The 19,668-nt window shown below is 42.7% G+C and overlaps 1 protein-coding gene across 1 annotated transcript in view; it reads right to left on the bottom strand.

The window, feature by feature from the left end:
• LOC117412371 (gamma-aminobutyric acid receptor subunit alpha-3-like) overlaps nt 1-19,668 on the bottom strand; it is a 119,979-nt gene that overhangs the window by 23,299 nt on the left and 77,012 nt on the right. The window contains exons 6-8 of the mRNA XM_058989022.1: nt 10,044-10,126; nt 7,303-7,446; nt 5,546-5,698 (exon numbers count right to left, since the gene is read on the bottom strand). Of these exons, the coding sequence (XP_058845005.1) occupies nt 5,546-5,698; nt 7,303-7,446; nt 10,044-10,126 (380 nt within the window). The remainder of the gene's footprint in view (nt 1-5,545; nt 5,699-7,302; nt 7,447-10,043; nt 10,127-19,668) is intronic.

The following is a 19,668-nucleotide window of genomic DNA, read 5'->3' as shown; positions in this document are numbered from 1 at the left end:
CTCACCCTTCACACCACACAGCCCTGACACAAACCTGCACTCCCCTGACTGTATGACTCACCCAGCACACCACACAGCCAGGACACAAACCTGCGCTCCCCTGACTGTATGACTCACCCTGCACACCACACAGCCAGGACACAAACCTGCGCTCCCCTGACTGTATGACTCACCCAGCACACCACACAGCCAGGACACAAACCTGCGCTCCTGACTGTATGACTCACCAAGCACACCACAGAGCCAGGACACAAACCTGCACTCCCCTGACTGTATGACTCACCCTGCACACCACACAGCCAGGACACAAACCTGCGCTCCCCTGAATGTATGACTCACCCTGCACACCACACAGCCAGGACACAAACCTGCGCTCCCCTGACTGTATGAATCACCTAGCACACCACACAGCCAGGACACAAACCTGCGCTCCCCTGACTGTATGACTCACCCTGCACACCACACAGCCAGGACACAAACCTGCGCTCCCGACTGTATGACTCACCCAGCACACCACGCAGCCAGGACACAAACCTGCGCTCCCCTGACTGTATGAATCACCTAGCACACAACACAGCCAGGACACAAACCTGCGCTCCCCTGACTGTATGACTCACCCAGCACACCACACAGCCAGGACACAAACCTGAGCTCCCCTGACTGTATGACTCACCTAGCACACCACACAGCCAGGACACAAACCTGCACTCCCCTGACTGTATGACTCACCCTGCACACCACACAGCCAGGACACAAACCTGCGCTCCCCTGACTGTATGACTCACCCTGCACACCACACAGCCAGGACACAAACCTGCGCTCCCCTGACTGTATGACTCACCTTGCATACCACACAGCCAGGACACAAACCTGCGCTCCCGACTGTATGACTCACCCAGCACACCACACAGCCAGGACACAAACCTGCGCTCCCCTGACTGTATGACTCATCCTGCACACCACACAGCCAGGACACAAACCTGCGCTCCCCTGACTGTATGACTCACCCAGCACACCACACAGCCAGGACACAAACCTGCGCTCCCCTGACTGTATGACTCACCCAGCACACCACACAGCCAGGACACAAACCTGTGCTCCCCTGACTGTATGACTCACCCTGCACACCACACAGCCCTGACACAAACCTGCGCTCCCCTGACTGTATGACTCACCCAGCACACCACACAGCCAGGACACAAACCTGCGCTCCCCTGACTGTATGACTCACCCTGCACACCACACAGCCAGGACACAAACCTGCGCTCCCCTGACTGTATGACTCACCCAGCACACCACACAGCCAGGACACTAACCTGCACTCCCCTGACTATATGACTCACCCAGCACACCACACAGCCAGGACACAAACCTGCGCTCCCCTGACTGTATGAATCACCTAGCACACCACACAGCCAGGACACAAACCTGCGCTCCCCTGACTGTATGACTCACCCTGCACACCACACAGCCAGGACACAAACCTGCGCTCCCCTGACTGTATGACTCACCCAGCACACCACACAGCCAGGACACAAACCTGCGCTCCCCTGACTGTATGGCTCACCCTGCACACCACACAGCCAGGACACAAACCTGCGCTCCCCTGACTGTATGACTCACCCTGCACACCACACAGCCAGGACACAAACCTGCGCTCCCCTGACTGTATGACTCACCCTGCACACCACACAGCCAGGACACAAACCTGCGCTCCCCTGACTGTATGACTCACCTAGCACACCACACAGCCAGGACACAAACCTGCGCTCCCCTGACTGTATGACTCACCCTGCACACCACACAGCCAGGACACAAACCTGCGCTCCCCTGACTGTATGACTCACCCTGCACACCACACAGCCAGGACACAAACCTGCGCTCCCCTGACTGTATGACTCACCTTGCATACCACACAGCCAGGACACAAACCTGCGCTCCCGACTGTATGACTCACCCAGCACACCACACAGCCAGGACACAAACCTGCGCTCCCCTGACTGTATGACTCACCCAGCACACCACACAGCCAGGACACTAACCTGCACTCCCCTGACTGTATGACTCACCCAGCACACCACACAGCCAGGACACAAACCTGCACTCCCCTGACTGTATGAATCACCTAGCACACCACACAGCCAGGACACAAACCTGCGCTCCCCTGACTGTATGACTCACCCTGCACACCACACAGCCAGGACACAAACCTGCGCTCCCCTGACTGTATGGCTCACCCTGCACACCACACAGCCGGACACAAAGCTGCGCTCCCCTGACTGTATGCTTCACCCTGCACACCACACAGCCAGGACACAAACCTGCGCTCCCCTGACTGTATGACTCACCCTGCACACCACACAGCCAGGACACAAACCTGCGCTCCCCTGACTGTATGACTCACCCTGCACACCACACAGCCAGGACACAAACCTGCGCTCCCCTGACTGTATGACTCACCCAGCACACCACACAGCCAGGACACAAACCTGCGCTCCCCTGACTGTATGACTCACCCAGCACACCACACAGCCAGGACACAAACCTGCACTCCCCTGACTGTATGAATCACCTAGCACACCACACAGCCAGGACACAAAACTGCGCTCCCCTGACTGTATGACTCACCCTGCACACCACACAGCCAGGACACAAACCTGCGCTCCCCTGACTGTATGACTCACCCAGCACACCACACAGCCAGGACACAAACCTGCGCTCCCCTGACTGTATGGCTCACCCTGCACACCACACAGCCAGGACACAAACCTGCGCTCCCCTGACTGTATGACTCACCCTGCACACCACACAGCCAGGACACAAACCTGCGCTCCCCTGACTGTATGACTCACCCTGCACACCACACAGCCAGGACACAAACCTGCGCTCCCCTGACTGTATGACTCACCTAGCACACCACACAGCCAGGACACAAACCTGCGCTCCCCTGACTGTATGACTCACCCTGCACACCACACAGCCAGGACACAAACCTGCGCTCCCCTGACTGTATGACTCACCTTGCATACCACACAGCCAGGACACAAACCTGCGCTCCCGACTGTATGACTCACCCAGCACACCACACAGCCAGGACACAAACCTGCGCTCCCCTGACTGTATGACTCACCCTGCACACCACACAGCCAGGACACAAACCTGCGCTCCCCTGACTGTATGACTCACCCAGCACACCACACAGCCAGGACACAAACCTGCGCTCCCCTGACTGTATGACTCACCCTGCACACCACACAGCCGTGCTGTCACCAGGTGAGCCACTCGGGGACCCAGGTTTTTCATTGCTGCAGCATTTTTGTTTTAAAATTGTCTGTATTCATCTATCAAAATTTGCAATCTTTCATTCTATGTGATTTTTTTGCTACATGCTTTGTCCAGCTGTTCAGTGGCAACGTTAGGAAATATGTATTTGTATTAACTACAGGAGGAATGAGCATGCTTATTATCTTGTAATGAGGCTGTAAACTACTGGAGTTTCTACTGCTTAGCACTATAATTTACAAACACAACATTCTTTAAAAAGGATATCAAAATACCAGTAATACATTTTTAATGAAATCAGTGTTTTCGGTTACTTTCCAAAATGCTTGAGCGTTTTTTTTGTGTGTGTGTGTGTGTCAAAATATGTATTAAGTTGTCCCTTCTTTCCATTGCTGTCTTCCACAACAAAATCCCTATGGTCACGGGCACATTCTTCTGGGGTTTTTGTGTGTAGGCATTTTTGTACATTTCGCCACAATTCTGTTTTAAATCCTCTGTATCTTAACTGTAATACAGCTTTAAATCCCGCTAACAAGCCTCCATCCTGATTGTAATCTCGATTTAAATCTCGTAAGTGGAGTCTCCAATAGAAATGTAGCAATGTGCTGTCACTCAGTAGTTGGGGCGGCTTTAAAGTTTTTAGAACGAATCAATGATAGATACAACTCAGGAAGGCGGGACATTGCCCAGCAGCACAGAGAAATGTATTTATTACTATTTTTGTAGTAGGTTTGATTTTTTTTATGTGAAAAGGGTAAAGTCAACGTGAATTGATTAACCATTTCCACAGTTTTCCAGTGTTTTCCGTGTTTATTGGCTATCCACTAATTTCATTTTTTTGTATCGGAGGTGTTTTATTAATTATAAGACTAATTTACTATACTCATACAGAAATACAACTTAATTTCTTTGTATTTGCAAGAGGTTACAGTTTAGTTGAGACATGTTTCATAATATGTTTTAACGGGCGTATTTTTAGTATATTAACTGATAACAGATGCGTTAACAGATTGGTTTGTTTTTAGTTATTAAAATATACAGTAACAACCTGGTCAGCTAAAACTGTTTAGCAAACATCATATCCCTAGTTTGGGAATACCATTGAAATGGGGTTATGTTTGTCTTTACTATCAATGTCATGTTTAGCAAATGAGATCAGGTTTTATTTAATTATAACTTTTGCATTAGTTTATAAAGAGACACTGGTTTAAATTAGTTCAGCAGTAATAAATAAACACTGCATTTCATATTAACAGGATAAATCCTGTATAATATTGATGCTCCTCAAGAGTTTATAGAGTCGAATGCACCACAATCCTGTCCTATCCCTCAAGCTGTGCACAGGTATTGTCTCTCAGCATTGTAAATTACTGGCATCTCAAGCTCTTCCTAAAATCTGCTCCTTCTGCTCAAGAGTTTCATGAAGGGGCCAACTGACATGTGCTCCACTGCAGTGTTTAATTTTATATTAATGAGCGAACATGCGGTCCTTCTGTCTGCTCGTTTGACACTTGTCCAGTGGAGCACTCAATGAAGCAGCTCCGCAATTCACAGATATCCAAACGGCACAGCAAAGGGAAGACTGTTTCTGCCCTTTCCCAGAATGCTAACTAATGTCTCTCCAAGGAAGTCTGCACTGTGCACATATGGTATGAGAATATGCTTCCTTCTCTACTACAGAAACTTGAGTTTGTCTGTTAATGGTGCACTTGCTACAGTATTGGGCTCTTGTGAAAGGGGCTATGAAATTTGAACAGCAGTGCGGAATTAAAGCTGTAACATACATGCAGAGCTGTACTCAGAAAGCATTAGTGCAACAGTAAATGCATTTACCTACAATAAGTTTCAGCAGCTTACAAATAACACACTACCGTATTCATAAACTTGAGCATACCACTTAATTAATTATCTGCCACATTCCCCTTTTGTTATTATAGTAGTAGTGCTTATTAATTGCTCTAAGTTCATAAAGATTTTGTTTAAAAAGGTAATACGAAAAAAACAAAATGGTATCAGATCCCTCTTATATTCTTTTTCACTGCTGTTTTTTAATTTGCACCTCCCCCACCCCCCAAAAAAAAAAACAACCTAAAAAGTTAGGTTTGGCACGACTTTGAAAAACCACGCAATATTTCAACAGGAACAGTATTTCATAAAGAAGCAATTTGTCAGGTGGTATAAAAACTAGCTGAATATCTATTTTCCAGGTTAAGTTAAGTTGCTTTTGAAACATATTCCAAGATTAGAGTCTAATAACACTTACCGAACACCGTGCGCGCAGGTACTGACTCTCTGTTGAGCCAGAAGGATACCTGGGACAGAATGACAGTCATGATGCATGGGAGGTATGTTTGAATCACAAAATAGCCAATTTTCCTTTTCAAATGGAAATACGTAGTCATCACTATGTACTCTCCTGCAGGGGAGAGAGAGGGGGGTAATGCATATATTATTATCATGCTGATGACGCTACATTCATATTCGTAATCAATCAGGCAGTGGAAGTACGACAGCCAGAAAGTTAGAGAATGCAATTAAATAAGAGAACTCCCTAGTCTGAAATGTAGGCAATTTTTTGTGGTCATCTGATCCACTAGACCTATACAAGGTGTCGTGTGCAACTATTCAGAAATCACAGAAAAGCAGAAGGATCAGTGACTTCACAGGGTGCACCTGGCTCGTCCTCAGAGCAGGGGCTGCCTTGATCAACGTGTCCTGCAAGGCAGCCTCTCAGGGTGCTTCTGCTTGTGAAGGAACACAGTACACATTGAAAGCATGCACGTTACAGAAAAAGGACAGATTGGTTACTGACAGAGCATTGCATACCAAAAGAAACGAGGACGAAACTAAATAGGGATAGTAACAGGATTTGATCTTAACCAATGTGATCTTAAGCAGGCTTCACTTTACACACACCTGGGAGGTTTGAGTCTCAGGCGCTATGGCTGCCGGCCATGTGCGGACAGTGACACACAGACAGTGAAACCCACACCTACCCATTCTGATCTGATCACTTCAGTGCTAAACCCATAACACCTACCTGTGCTGATCTGATCACTTCAGTGCTAAACCCACAACACCTACTAATGCTGATCTGATCACTTCAGTGCTAAACCCACACCTACCCATTCTGATCTGATCACTTCAGTGCTAAACCCACACCTACCCGTGCTGATCTGATCACTTCAATGCTAAACCCACAACACCTACCTGTGCTGATCTGATCACTTCAATGCTAAACCCACAACACCTACCCGTGCTGATCTGATCACTTCAGTGCTAAACCCACAACACCTACCCGTGCTGATCTGATCACTTCAGTGCTAAACCCATAACACCTACCCGTGCTGATCTGATCACTTCAGTGCTAAACCCACACCTACCCATTCTGATCTGATCACTTCAATGCTAAACCCACACCTACCCGTGCTGATCTGATCACTTCAGTGCTAAACCCACACCTACCCATTCTGATCTGATCACTTCAGTGCTAAACCCACACCTACCCGTGCTGATCTGATCACTTCAGTGCTAAACCCACACCTACCTGTGCTGGATCTGATCACTTCAATGCTAAACCCACAACACCTACCTGTGCTGATCTGATCACTTCAATGCTAAACCCACAACACCTACCCGTGCTGATCTGATCACTTCAGTGCTAAACCCACAACACCTACCCGTGCTGATCTGATCACTTCAATGCTAAACCCACACCTACCCGTACTGATCTGATCACTTCAGTGCTAAACCCACAACACCTACCCGTGCTGATCTGATCACTTCAGTGCTAAACCCACGCCTACCCATTCTGATCTGATCACTTCAATGCTAAACCCACAACACCTACCCGTGCTGATCTGATCACTTCAATGCTAAACCCACAACACCTACCCGTGCTGATCTGATCACTTCAATGCTAAACCCACAACACCTACTCATGCTGATCTGATCACTTCAATGCTAAACCCACACCTACCCGTGCTGATCTGATCACTTCAGTGCTAAACCCACACCTACCTGTGCTGGATCTGATCACTTCAGTGCTGACAGCATGGCCCAGCAAGTCGTACTGGTTTAAGCGAGAACCATCCTCTGCCACCACCACAGATTTATCGTGGCCGAGGGTCCAAATATAAACCACTTCAGAGTTTGTGTACGCATCTGAAAGAAAGCAGAAGAATGGTCTACACATTCCCTGCCCAGGACCTACAGTAACTTACACCTTTGTGATGTTGGAATGATGAAATAGGAGAACACTCAGATATAGTAGGATAGTTTAGTAAACTTCGGAAACAGGGGGATGCCAATTCATTTTACTATGATGTGGATGACATGCCAATAATACAGAAACACAATCGAACAGTATAGACTCTCCTCATCTGAAGTCTGGCTGCAGGTAGGTGGATGACATGCCAATAATACAGAAACACAATCGAACAGTATAGACTCTCCTCATCTGAAGTCTGGCTGCAGGTAGGTGGATGACATGCCAATAATACAGAAACACTATTGAACAGTATAGACTCTCCTCATCTGAAGTCTGGCTGCAGGTAGGTGGATGACATGCCAATAATACAGAAACACAATCGAACAGTATAGACTCTCATCATCTGAAGTCTGGCTGCAGGTAGGTGGATGACATGCCAATAATACAGAAACACAATCGAACAGTATAGACTCTCATCATCTGAAGTCTGGCTGCAGGTAGGTGGATGACATGCCAATAATACAGAAACACAATCGAACAGTATAGACTCTCCTCATCTGAAGTCTGGCTGCAGGTAGGTGGATGACATGCCAATAATACAGAAACACAATCGAACAGTATAGACTCTCCTCATCTGAAGTCTGGCTGCAGGTAGGTGGATGACATGCCAATAATACAGAAACACAATCGAACAGTATAGACTCTCTGAAGTCTGGCTGCAGCTGGAAATAGTTGCAGCCTCACTTTGGCATTTGAACAAGGTCAGATTGTGTTTGACAGACTCCACCACCCAAGCTATGTACTGTAATAAACCTTATTGTTTTTAAAGGCTTTGGAACAAACTGGCTTTGGTATTTCTTCAATGAAAGCATATTTCATTATCAGTTGTCTCTAGAATATTTACTGTTCTGTTTGCATTTGCTGGCTCACTCACACTATAACTGACACCCAACAGGTCAGGAGTGTAGCATATTGATCTTCAGCACATCTACAGCATGTCACTCCCTTCAAGGAATAATGTTCTTTGAACTAGGTCAGAATTTCTAGTGTATCATGCTCCTAATGAATATATCTGAGAAAGTCTCTCGCCCTTTTGCCCTGCTCTGGCGAGCGAACTGCATTTTCTCTGAGGTTTAGGTAGATTGCTGACATATCACTGAAAGTATTGTTACACGTCATTTAACTTTCATACTTGAAGTGTGGCAGGATATGAGACTGTGCCAATCAAACGAACCTCCAGAGATACAATAGCAACTGGACTGGCTTAGAGAGCTGTGAACAGTGAGATATACCTCAGCTCTAATCTGAAAAGACTTCAGGGAAACTCAGTGACAAAATCGAACAGAAACAATTCAGTTACTGGACACAAATACAGCAATTACTCATGGATTATTAGCCAAGTACAGTGTACTGTTATCCTATGCTAATTTAAAATCCATTTGGACAGCTTTTGAATACAACATTATTACTGTTCCCCTTTTATTGTGCTCAGAGTAGTTGGGTTCTACACTACTTAATTATTAAGTATATGCAAATATTTAAGGTCACGGCTCCTTGTCAAACCTGAATCAGCACAGTCTTGTGTAATGGGTAAGCCCTCCCTAGAATTCAGGGAAACTCATACAATCTAGTGTGAAGTAATCAGTGAGAAGTGTCTTCCTTGAAACTGCCTTCTCTTTGGAATAGGGTTACCAGCATTGCATCCATTCCTATTCATTCTCCAGCACCCTAGGGCAGTAAAAGACTGCTCTCTTTCAATAGTTAATATCAGCAACTAAGTATTGCTTTTGGTGGCAGCATGTGATTCAGCAGTTCCCATATTTAAATTACCAAGGGCTACAATCTCGCTACTTTTTTTCAGCACTGAGTGAAAGTTGACTGTGGGGGAGTCAGCTGTTAATTTACTGAACACTGAGTGTACCAAAGGGAATGTAGAAACAGTGGATACTGCTGCCTGAACACAGTTCCAAGTCACAGCGTTTTCCTCAAGTGCATGTCGCATTGCATCACCAATTCTGCTTTGCCTTGTCTGGTTTCTGAAGCCTTATATCCATGAGATGTATACTAATTAAAAAAAACTGCCATGCACTATTTTGCATAGAGAAACTTCTACATTTTAAATATGGGTTAAGTGGTGTTGTGTACTGATTTAGTAAGGAACAGGGAAATGTCTGTTCAAATGTGTGATGTTCCTTGTAATGCACCAAATGATATGTAATAACTGATATGTGCAGATCTCTACTGAGATTTCCATGTGCACCACACAACACAGTCTCTTCTGTTACAATATCAGACTAGAGGCTGACAGAGTCCTTATTCCAAACAGTTTGATATCAATCCATATGTATTTGTATACCAAGTGATTTGAATGTAACAAGGATGTTCAATGCCTGCCAGTTTTGATTCTGCAAGCAAGACACATGTAGAGATATTGCAGCAATCTAAATCATTGTGAACATCATGAAAAAGGGAAATGGAAAAACAACAAAAACAATTTCAATTGCATTTAAAGCTAAAAGAATATAGAGTGGGCAAAAAAACAGAAACTTACAACTTCCAAACTTTAATGGACAAGCATGTGTATCCATTGGGAAGTCCTCGAGGTGCATGGGACACTCTGCGTGGATTGTTAACCTGCAACAGAAGAGAGCACTCGACATTATCAATTCAGCCTTAGAGTCCAGGGGTTCATAGCAACTGTTCGGACACAATCTAATCTGCTAGAAGGATGTTGACTGTTGTCATACCTGCACTTACCAATCCAGACCCTGACCAATACACATTCACAAGATCTAGCAACTTGCTAACCAAAATACTAACAATAAGAGCAGCTTGCGGAGATGGGTTTGCCTCATAAAATCCTGTGTACAAAATAATTGCTATGACATTCTTGCATTCATTGTGGGAGTATAGCAATGTTCCAGATTACACCAGCTTGCTAAGAAGAGCTTTGATAATACATTGCTTCCCTTACATTGTACCTTTTCTATAAATAGAATATTACAGTCCATGAACGTACTTGGAGTGATTGTGTCACTCATTACTTAAAAATGGAAACACAGTGTAACACTATAGTACAATGATACTGGCTGTATTTGAATACTATTCAATTATTTACTGTTACAAGTTACAGAGTTTAGGTATATTTAAGGTAACACACTTACACACACTCTGTAGCCGTTAACAACAATGGACTCCTGCAGAGGCTCCTGATAAAGTATGCAGGGTTTGTTTATGGAAATGATCTGTTGTGGAATTCAGGGATGTGCATCACAATGCACCACCTACAGTAAAAAAAACCTCCCTTTCAACTGCAAGCTTGATACACATTCAATATGGAGCACTGCACAATGCAATACTGTCCTGTACAACAGACTCAACTAAAACAAGCACACATTTCTAGAACTTAACAAGAAAGGTTTCCTAAGCTGTAAATAACAACAACAACAACACCAGGGAAACAGAACAAGAACACAAAGACATAACACTTTTATAAACAGCTTTAGAATCACGTACAACAGTAGCAGTGCAAAGCCAATACCAGTGTTGTTTAATAAGACCAGGGTAAATATGTACTGGAAAGCAACACAGCAGTACAGTGTAACTTCTTAAACTCAGTACATTGTACTTTTAAATCAACAGCCTTGATGTCAGGATGTCAGGATGACAGTATAAAACAGGAGGACCCTATCCACGCATGCTAAATAAAACCTGATCATCACATGTTGAAACCATGTGATTGCCATTCACGTCATTCACAATCGCTATAGATTGTGCAATGCCTGAGTAGTGTGAATGGGTTAAGTGCGTTAATGGTAAGCATGGAACTACAGGTTTATGGGTCTGTAACTCTGTATCAGACCATCTCCAAGAAGCAATATTTATAATTCCTAGTTTAGGCAGTTTTAGAAACATCAGACTCAGTTATCAAACAGCATTTAGCATGCTTTGTTATCAGTCTTGCATTGCTTCTGAAACTGCTGTCTCTTATCTATAAAACCATAACACTCCACAGAATGGATGTTTTATTGTGAGTACAGCTGCATGCGTTTTCTACTGCTGTGCTTTAAAAATCAGTTAGCTCTGAATCTTTGTTATGTTAAATGACTTGAATAAGCTGAGTTCTGAGCATAGCACCTCAAGCCCATGTAATGTCCGTCTTCTTTACAATAAAATAGTCTGGACAAAGACTGTCAAAACTAACAAAGTCTTTATTGTGGAAACAGCAGAGAAACCAATTGTTTTGAACACGAAATGAAGAGCGTCTCCCAGGTCTCATTTGGTGTTAATTTGAACTGCAACTGCCCTCAGCAGATGTCTTTGAGCACTCGTCTGGCATCAGAGATGGTGTGTGTGAGCTGGCTGGTCAGTGTAGATGTTTAGTTTTTGAGCCCTCATCTCGTATCAGAGATGGTATGTGTGAGCTGGCTGATCAGTGTAGATGTTTAGTTTCTGAGCCCTCATCTCGTATCAGAGATGGTGTGTGTGAGCTGGCTGATCAGTGTAGATGTTTAGTTTCTGAGCCCTCATCTCGTATCAGAGATGGTGTGTGTGAGCTGGCTGGTCAGTGTAGATGTTTAGTTTCTGAGCCCTCATCTCGTATCAGAGATGTATTGGTGTCAGCAAGATGAAATGTCTGTCAGCAACATACAGAATATATATATATATATATATATATATATATATATATATATATATATATATATATATATATATATATATATATATGCCAGCTTTACAACCACATTTTAAGCCTGTGTGCAAAATATTATGTAACAGTTACACTCAAAACCATAAAAGCCCCCTTTTCTGCTATCGCGGCTCTTTCAAAAAGAAACACATATAAATTGCTTCCCTAAGCTCCCCATGTCTCCTCTCTCCTGTCTCCTCTCTCCTGTCTCCTCACTATCTACTTTACAAGCTCAGTGTCACATAATTTAACCAGCCATTCATCCCCCCTCCAGGAATGAATACTAGCCATTTACACCAAGGCCAGATTAGATAAACTAGGCCGGCAGAAATAAGGGTGTGTTGCTTATATAGTATTCTGAAACCCCAAATATTAAGCACAAACAGAGTTTTAATAATCTCTCAGTTATTACCTTTTAAAAGGGCACATATAAATATTCAGAATGTATATAAAACCTTACACCCATTCAGAACTCTCTTAACAAATGATTATATTAACAAAAACACTGAGATCTAAATATTATTAAACTATATTGTATTCCTTATTGATCACCTTGCTATAGCAATAAAAAGCATCCCGACTCTCCACACAGAGAATATTGCATTTATTATATAGTTTTACCTTCTAAAAATTCAGTTGACAGATAGGTAAATTGTTAGGTTAGGTGTTAAGACGGAGCTGAGAAATCCTAAGGATGAAGAATCCCATCACTGAGTGATTTTAACCCTATGTTTTTCTTAATTGTTTTTATTGAAAACCCTGGACTTACTGGTCACATGTTTCTGGTAATTTCTAGGCAGGTTACAATCAGCTGTCTCAACATCACTATGATCCATTCTATAGCTATAGCATGGAGTATATTCACAACTGACCATTGAGACGCCGGGAACCCACGAAGCACAAGAAGCTTGATAACATGCAAACTCAACCTGTGCAACAAAACTGCAATGTGCATACAATTTAAATATCATACGTAACTCATATTTTTTCAATGTGTAAAACACCCAGTACACAGATTATCTGGAGCTCTGCTGTTATGAACAGCAAGTGCATCACACCACAGAAGCTGTACTTGAGTGAAAATCAGTATGTGTTCAAGTCAGCTCACTGGAGCATAAATGTTTGCATTTAAAAAAAAAAAAATTATAGTGGAAGTACTGTAAAATCTATATATATGTTTAGTAATCTAATAAAAACATGTGCATCTATATGAGTCTTAAGCACCAGCTCCTCTACACCAATGTTTAATCACATGACATTATGTTGTCACAAGACACAGAAACCGCAACATGGAAGAGAAGAAGAAAGCATTGGCCAAAACGCAATAATGAGGTAAGGCACCCTGAGGACAACTTGTTTAAAAAGGATAATCTCCTTTCTGATTTCTGAGGGCAGGTGACGAGGCGTGCCAGGAAAAGGAAGCTGAGTAAGCATAGAAACGTTTACCAGCAATCTGTTGACACTTTGGGTAGCATCGGCGAAGGATGCCAAGAATCCCTAAGCCTGGAGATTGCACTGGCATTCAGTTACTGTGCAGTGCAGGGAGAGCTTGCACATGATTCCCTGTGCTTAACACAGAACCGTTTGCTGTTGCTTCATAACATAATGGTGTGCAATAATGCGACTGCAGCAAACAAGATAACCCCAGGAATGTTACTTGTTGTGCACTTCCATTTGTTGTATATAGTAGATCCTAAAGGTGCAATTTTGAAAGAACTGTAAAATAAGGCTTTTTATAACTTGGTATTTGGTACTACATTAGGTTAAAGAAAACTATGTTTGCAAACCAAGTGTTGAGATTGTGCTGCAATTCCTTCATCACTTCTCCATCCTCTCAACGGCTTCTTTCCTGTCTAACCAACCAGCTGCTTTGACCCAGCTAGGAGGCTGTGTGGTCCAGCGGTTAAAGTAAAGGGCTTGTAACCAGGAGGTCCCCGGTTCAAATTCCACCTCAGCCACTGACTCATTGTGTGACCCTGAGCAAGTCACTTAACCTCCTTGTGCTCTGTCTTTCGGGTGAGACGTAATTGTAAGTGACTCTGCAGCTGATGCATAGTTCACACACCCTAGTCTCTGTAAGTCGCCTTGGATAAAGGCGTCTGCTAAATAAACAAATAATAAACAAATAAATTGCTGAGGTGAAATGACCTTGTGTAACAGATTTCCTGAGAGTAAGGCATGCAAACTGAGACCTTTCTATACCCTAATAACAGATATGGGGCAGGATTTTCAAAAAACAGTGTTATTGTATCGAACTTGTGGTATAGTAACGTGAGCTTTAGTAGCAAGTGATTTTCAAACAAAATGTGTTAATTAAATCCATTCATTAATGCTTTGAAAGTGAGTCGATGAGGTCATTAATGAACGCATTTCTCGTTAAAAAGCTTACTTGTCGCAGATCACGTACATCACTTTCTGTCTCAAAGACAAGATAAGGGGAACTCGTTAATCAAAATGCATGTTAACGAGATCAAGAAAAATGAATGGAAGCAGAATTCGCTGTTATGGAAACTACTAGCATACAGGGAGGCGACTCTTCCGCCAGCGAGCAGTTATCATTTACGACCTTTTGAAAATCCTGCCCATAATGTTTTAAAATGATACATGTTTGCTATAGCTTGTGTTTTACTCAAAACTGTATTTTAGAGACATATGTAGGCAATGGAGATGCAAAACAGGTTAGATACAATTAACTAGAGGACAAACAAATACAACGTGGTATATTTAGCACGTCATTCTTAACTGCCTATATATATATATTTATAAAACGGAATGTTATTATTATAATTTATTTCTTAGCAGACACCCTTATCCAGGGCAACTTACAATTGTTCCAAGATATCACATTATTTTTACATACAATTACCCATTTATACAGTTGGGTTTTTACTAGAGCAATCTAGGTAAATTACCTTGCTCAAGGGTACAACAGCAGTATCCCCCACCTGGGATTGAACCCACAACCCTCCGGTCAAGAGTCCAGAGCCCTAACCACTACTCCACACTGCTGCACGCTGATTGGCTGCTGAGGGGTTTTAAGCCGTGCATAAATATAGCTTAATTCATTCAATAGTATTCTATTATTGTATTTGTATTTACTGTTGGAAATGTTGAAAACTTCCATTTTACCATGCCTGATGGACTATTTGTTCTCCAAAGCGGAAGAATATACAATAAAATTGTTTGTTTTTTAAAAAAATATAAAAAAGTTTGTTTTTCTATGTATTACTGTGTCTGTTTTATAAGCGGGATAACACACTCCAGGGTTTGTGGGTTGTGTTGATTAACACACACACACACACACACACAGACACACACACAGACACACACATACACACACACACACACACACACACTGTACTGACCACTCAATTAAGGGTGTTCTGAACAGCATGGTAAGCAGACATGCTAAAAGGACAGAGTACGTGTGTGATTACCCTAACAAGCAGACAGTATTTTGTTAATGTAGAAAAGGGTCTTGTTGCTTAGAAACCTGTGCACATGTACGATATTTAGTGGTCTTAGAAACCCACAATTGAACCTTATTGATTTGTACAGTTTAGTCTCCTTACAAAACAGTCAAAGGTTTTCTATGTTTTATTCTTAAAATCCTGAGCATGTCTTATAAGATGGTTGTGTCACTGCATTGAATTCTTTTAAAACGTTTACAATGGACCGGATCCAGTCACCTAGGGTTTTGTGTTGTTCGATGGCTTGTATACCGGTATGGGAGCACATGGAATTGCCTCCTCTTTCAACCTCGCTCAGACCCAGTGCTTGAGGATTTTAATAAGCAATCCGTCCCGCAAGTGCAGTGAAACCTCAAATCTTATCCATTCATACCGGATCTCTGTGGAACACCCGTTCTTTATTTTACTCCCAAAAATTAAATTGTGCAAGTGTGACTGCCAAGACAGGTTGGGCATGTAATTACTCAGCATTTCCCTGAGCTTGCAGTAAAACAGAACTTCACAGTAGTACCAGGTTTCAAGTTATATTTATGCTGTTTCCGATCCTCCATCACAATTGTAAAATTTTCAACTGTAAACATTGTATGTAACTCACAGTTAAATGATAGAGCCGCTGTAAATCCTGAAAACTGCTCAAATCAATTAACAGTACCAATCTGAATCACAATGAAGGCTGTACCTCCATGAAGAAAACGGAACACAAAATAAGCTCTTTGGTGTTTATAGGACAAACACTGGTTTTGTTTAAATTACAACTCTAAATTAGTTCCCCTAAGTTGCTATTTTGTTTCAAAATTATTTAAAAAAGAACAGATGCACAACAATGTGGAGTTGCAATTTTTATTGTGGAACACCAGGGGGATGTAGCATTCTATTGACCGTGGCACGGAAATGATTACAGGCAGTGCAAGACCTGTTTGAGGTCTGGATAGTTATGATTGATACGTTGCCTATCGGCTACACTGAGGAATACCAGCTCATGTCTGCAAACAGCAATCCGAAACACTTTCCAAGGTTGTGTTGAATGGACTGGCAGCCCCCTGCAGAGGGTGCGGGGAGTACTGGGTTTGGGTCAGTGAATATAGAACATTTCACAAGCTGCCTCTAATCACGGAACATTACATCTAGTGCCTCTCTAGTACAACTCCCAGACTGAAACTAAATCCATGACAAATCATTAATAAGAGTAACTCGGGAACTACTTACATATACACAGTATGAGATGTTTTCGAATTTTGATAAGCCCTTACAAGTGATTGGCTGATTCGTCATGTAAGGTTTCTAATGTTTAACACACTGAGAAATTGCAAAAGGAATAAAATCTAGGTAATGTCATTTTAAAGTACGTTTATTTCAGGGGAGTTCATCTTTCAGATCATGGACCACCTGCTCCCAAGCCAGTATCTGACAAAGACAGGAAGAAATACACATTGTACTGATATTCTAGTATCGTATCAGATTCCATCAAACTTGTTTTTGGCTTGAGATTCCAGCTCTTGAATAGAAGTCTGAAGGAAAGCAGGATTTCAGAACGAATACGATTGCATCCTTGTATTGAAGCTGCAGTACCAATTTCACACTAAATGATATACTTCTGAACCTTCGACCTCCATTGATCAAACAGCGAAATGCAGGTTTATTACGCGGTGATAATGGTGCTGAAGATACAAAGTGAAGGGAGCTGCCTTGTGAACTATGCAGTTCATGTCCATTATCACAGGCAGTCTCAATGCTCTTTCTAAGATCACTTTGAGTCACTGTTAAATGGTAAATGATGGCAATGGCTACATTTGCAATGCCTTTTGGCACCCAGAATGTGATGTTCTTTTTCTAGATTCCAGATGTCATCAAACCGTCATTGTTCTATACTTTTCTAGATTTTGGAAATGCGTATTCCAAGCGTGGAACACCTGGGGTTAGGCCAGTGCCACTCTGGTACAATTGACATCATTTCGTGGGTCAAAATGCATTTAATTGCTGCCCAGAGACTTTCTTTGTGAACTTGGGATCCCTGTGTGTTGAACCAAGGTCAAGAGTTTGACATATCTGTGTAGGAAAGGGACAGGGATTAATCCCAGTGAAAGTATAGGAAGACAGAGGTGTGTTGGATGAACCAGAGTTTACAGGGAACTTTTATTTTTTAGCTATTATTCCCCCAGAGATTTATTTTGTGTTTTTGCCTCACACCACTGTGTGTACCATATGTATTTCAACACACTGCATCTTATGACCCTTGACCCAATCTAATGCAATCATTTTGTTTTCATTTTATTTCAAGCAGACATTTGCGAATACCAGGGGCTGTAGCTAAGATACCTGTACTTCCCTGCCTTAGCTCAGTAGTGCTGATAATGCATGATCCCTGCAGCATGTTCTATTTTTTTTTTTTTAACTTAGTAATCGGCAATTATTTTATTATTTTCTCCCAATTTGGCATATACAATTATTTTTAGGCTCAGCTCACCGCTCCCACTCCTGCGCTGACTCGGGAGCGGTGCAGACGAACACACGCTGTCCCCCGAAGCGTGTGCCGTCAGCCAACCACTTTTTTTCACACTGCAGACTCACCGTGCAGCCACCTCAAAGCTACAGCGTCGGAGGACAACGCAGCTCTGGGCAGCTTACAGGCAAGCCCACAGGCGCCAGGCCAGACTACAGCGGTTGCTGGTGCGCGGTGAGCCGAGGACACCCTGGCCGACCTAAGCCCTCCTTAGCATGTTCTAACACAGAATCTGCATGTGGTGTGTGAAAGAATTTTAAGGCACCATACAGGGTCTGGGCAAGAAATTGGAGAAACCTTCAGTATGCTGTCTCTTGCATGACAGGTACGTTTGTTATGCAGTTAAGATCCCTGTAAAGCTGCATCTTCCTGTTACAAGTCAGATTCAGCAGATCTGACAAGGTTTCTAGTGGGCTGAATACAGATGTTTTAGTGTCTGCTGTACTGTACACATTACTTAATGACTATACGGGCCATACTGGATAACAGACTTCAAAGCAGATTACAACCTCCAACCCTTTAGGAATTAGATGAATGGCAGTGTATCCATGTAGAACAGTTTAAGCACCTTGCAGACTCACTGCCACATCAAATCAGTGTTGTTCTGGCTGCCCATGGGAGCTCCAAATTGATAGTATTCTTACTGGTGTTTCAAATGGTTCAGAATCACTGTTTTACATTAATAGCGCCTCCATTAATATCATCAAACAAAAAAGCTATACATGTATTACGCCTAATTTGCATGGTGATTTATCAGACTTTACCATGTTCATTGCTGTGGCTTGACCACCTAATTGGGTCGCCCCTGGAATCAGTGTGCTCCAATCAGTACCCATTTTCAAAAGGATTTGCAGCCCTGTGATAGCATTCACAAAATCTTTGCTGGCCATTGAACATTACTAAAGGTACATTGATATGAGCAGGGCTAGTGTTAACTGACAAGTGTTGAATGCAGCATTACTGTATATTATCTTCAAATTAATTTAGTATCAAATTCCTTATTGATAATCCAAGTGTTAGTTAATTTGTAATTACATTGCTATTAATGTTATTTGTGGAATGGAGAATAAAAGGCTAAACTCAAACAGCACAGTATTTCTGTATCAGTAGAATAGCATCCTCACAGTAGAACACAGCAGCTGCTTTTCAATTGTTATTAATCTTCTTTTGTTCTTAAGAGCCAAAGCCAAAGTCCCTGTAGAACTGGAGAAAAAACACCAAGAAAAAGCACAGAACACAACCTGCATCAAAAGAACGAGACGGAGTTTAATGAAATAACAAGCAGACAATTAGACCTTCTATTCCCCTGGAATGTCATATTGATTTATTCTAAACGTTGTATGTTCTCAAATGTTGCTGTAGGAAATAATAATGTCTCTCTTTACAAAAGCATACTGTATCTGAAACAGCCATCTTTGTCTGGGTATTTTAATTACACTGGTAAAAAAAAAATGTATTACCAAATTATGCACCAACTGTAGAACTATAAACTTGCACATTAATTATGCAAAACGAA

The sequence above is a fragment of the Acipenser ruthenus genome, chromosome 16, assembly GCF_902713425.1.
Source record: "Acipenser ruthenus chromosome 16, fAciRut3.2 maternal haplotype, whole genome shotgun sequence".
In the NCBI taxonomy this organism is placed as follows: Eukaryota; Metazoa; Chordata; class Actinopteri; order Acipenseriformes; family Acipenseridae; genus Acipenser; species Acipenser ruthenus.
Note: the sequence above shows the minus strand (reverse complement) of the source record. Positions and strands in the feature narration are given on the sequence as shown.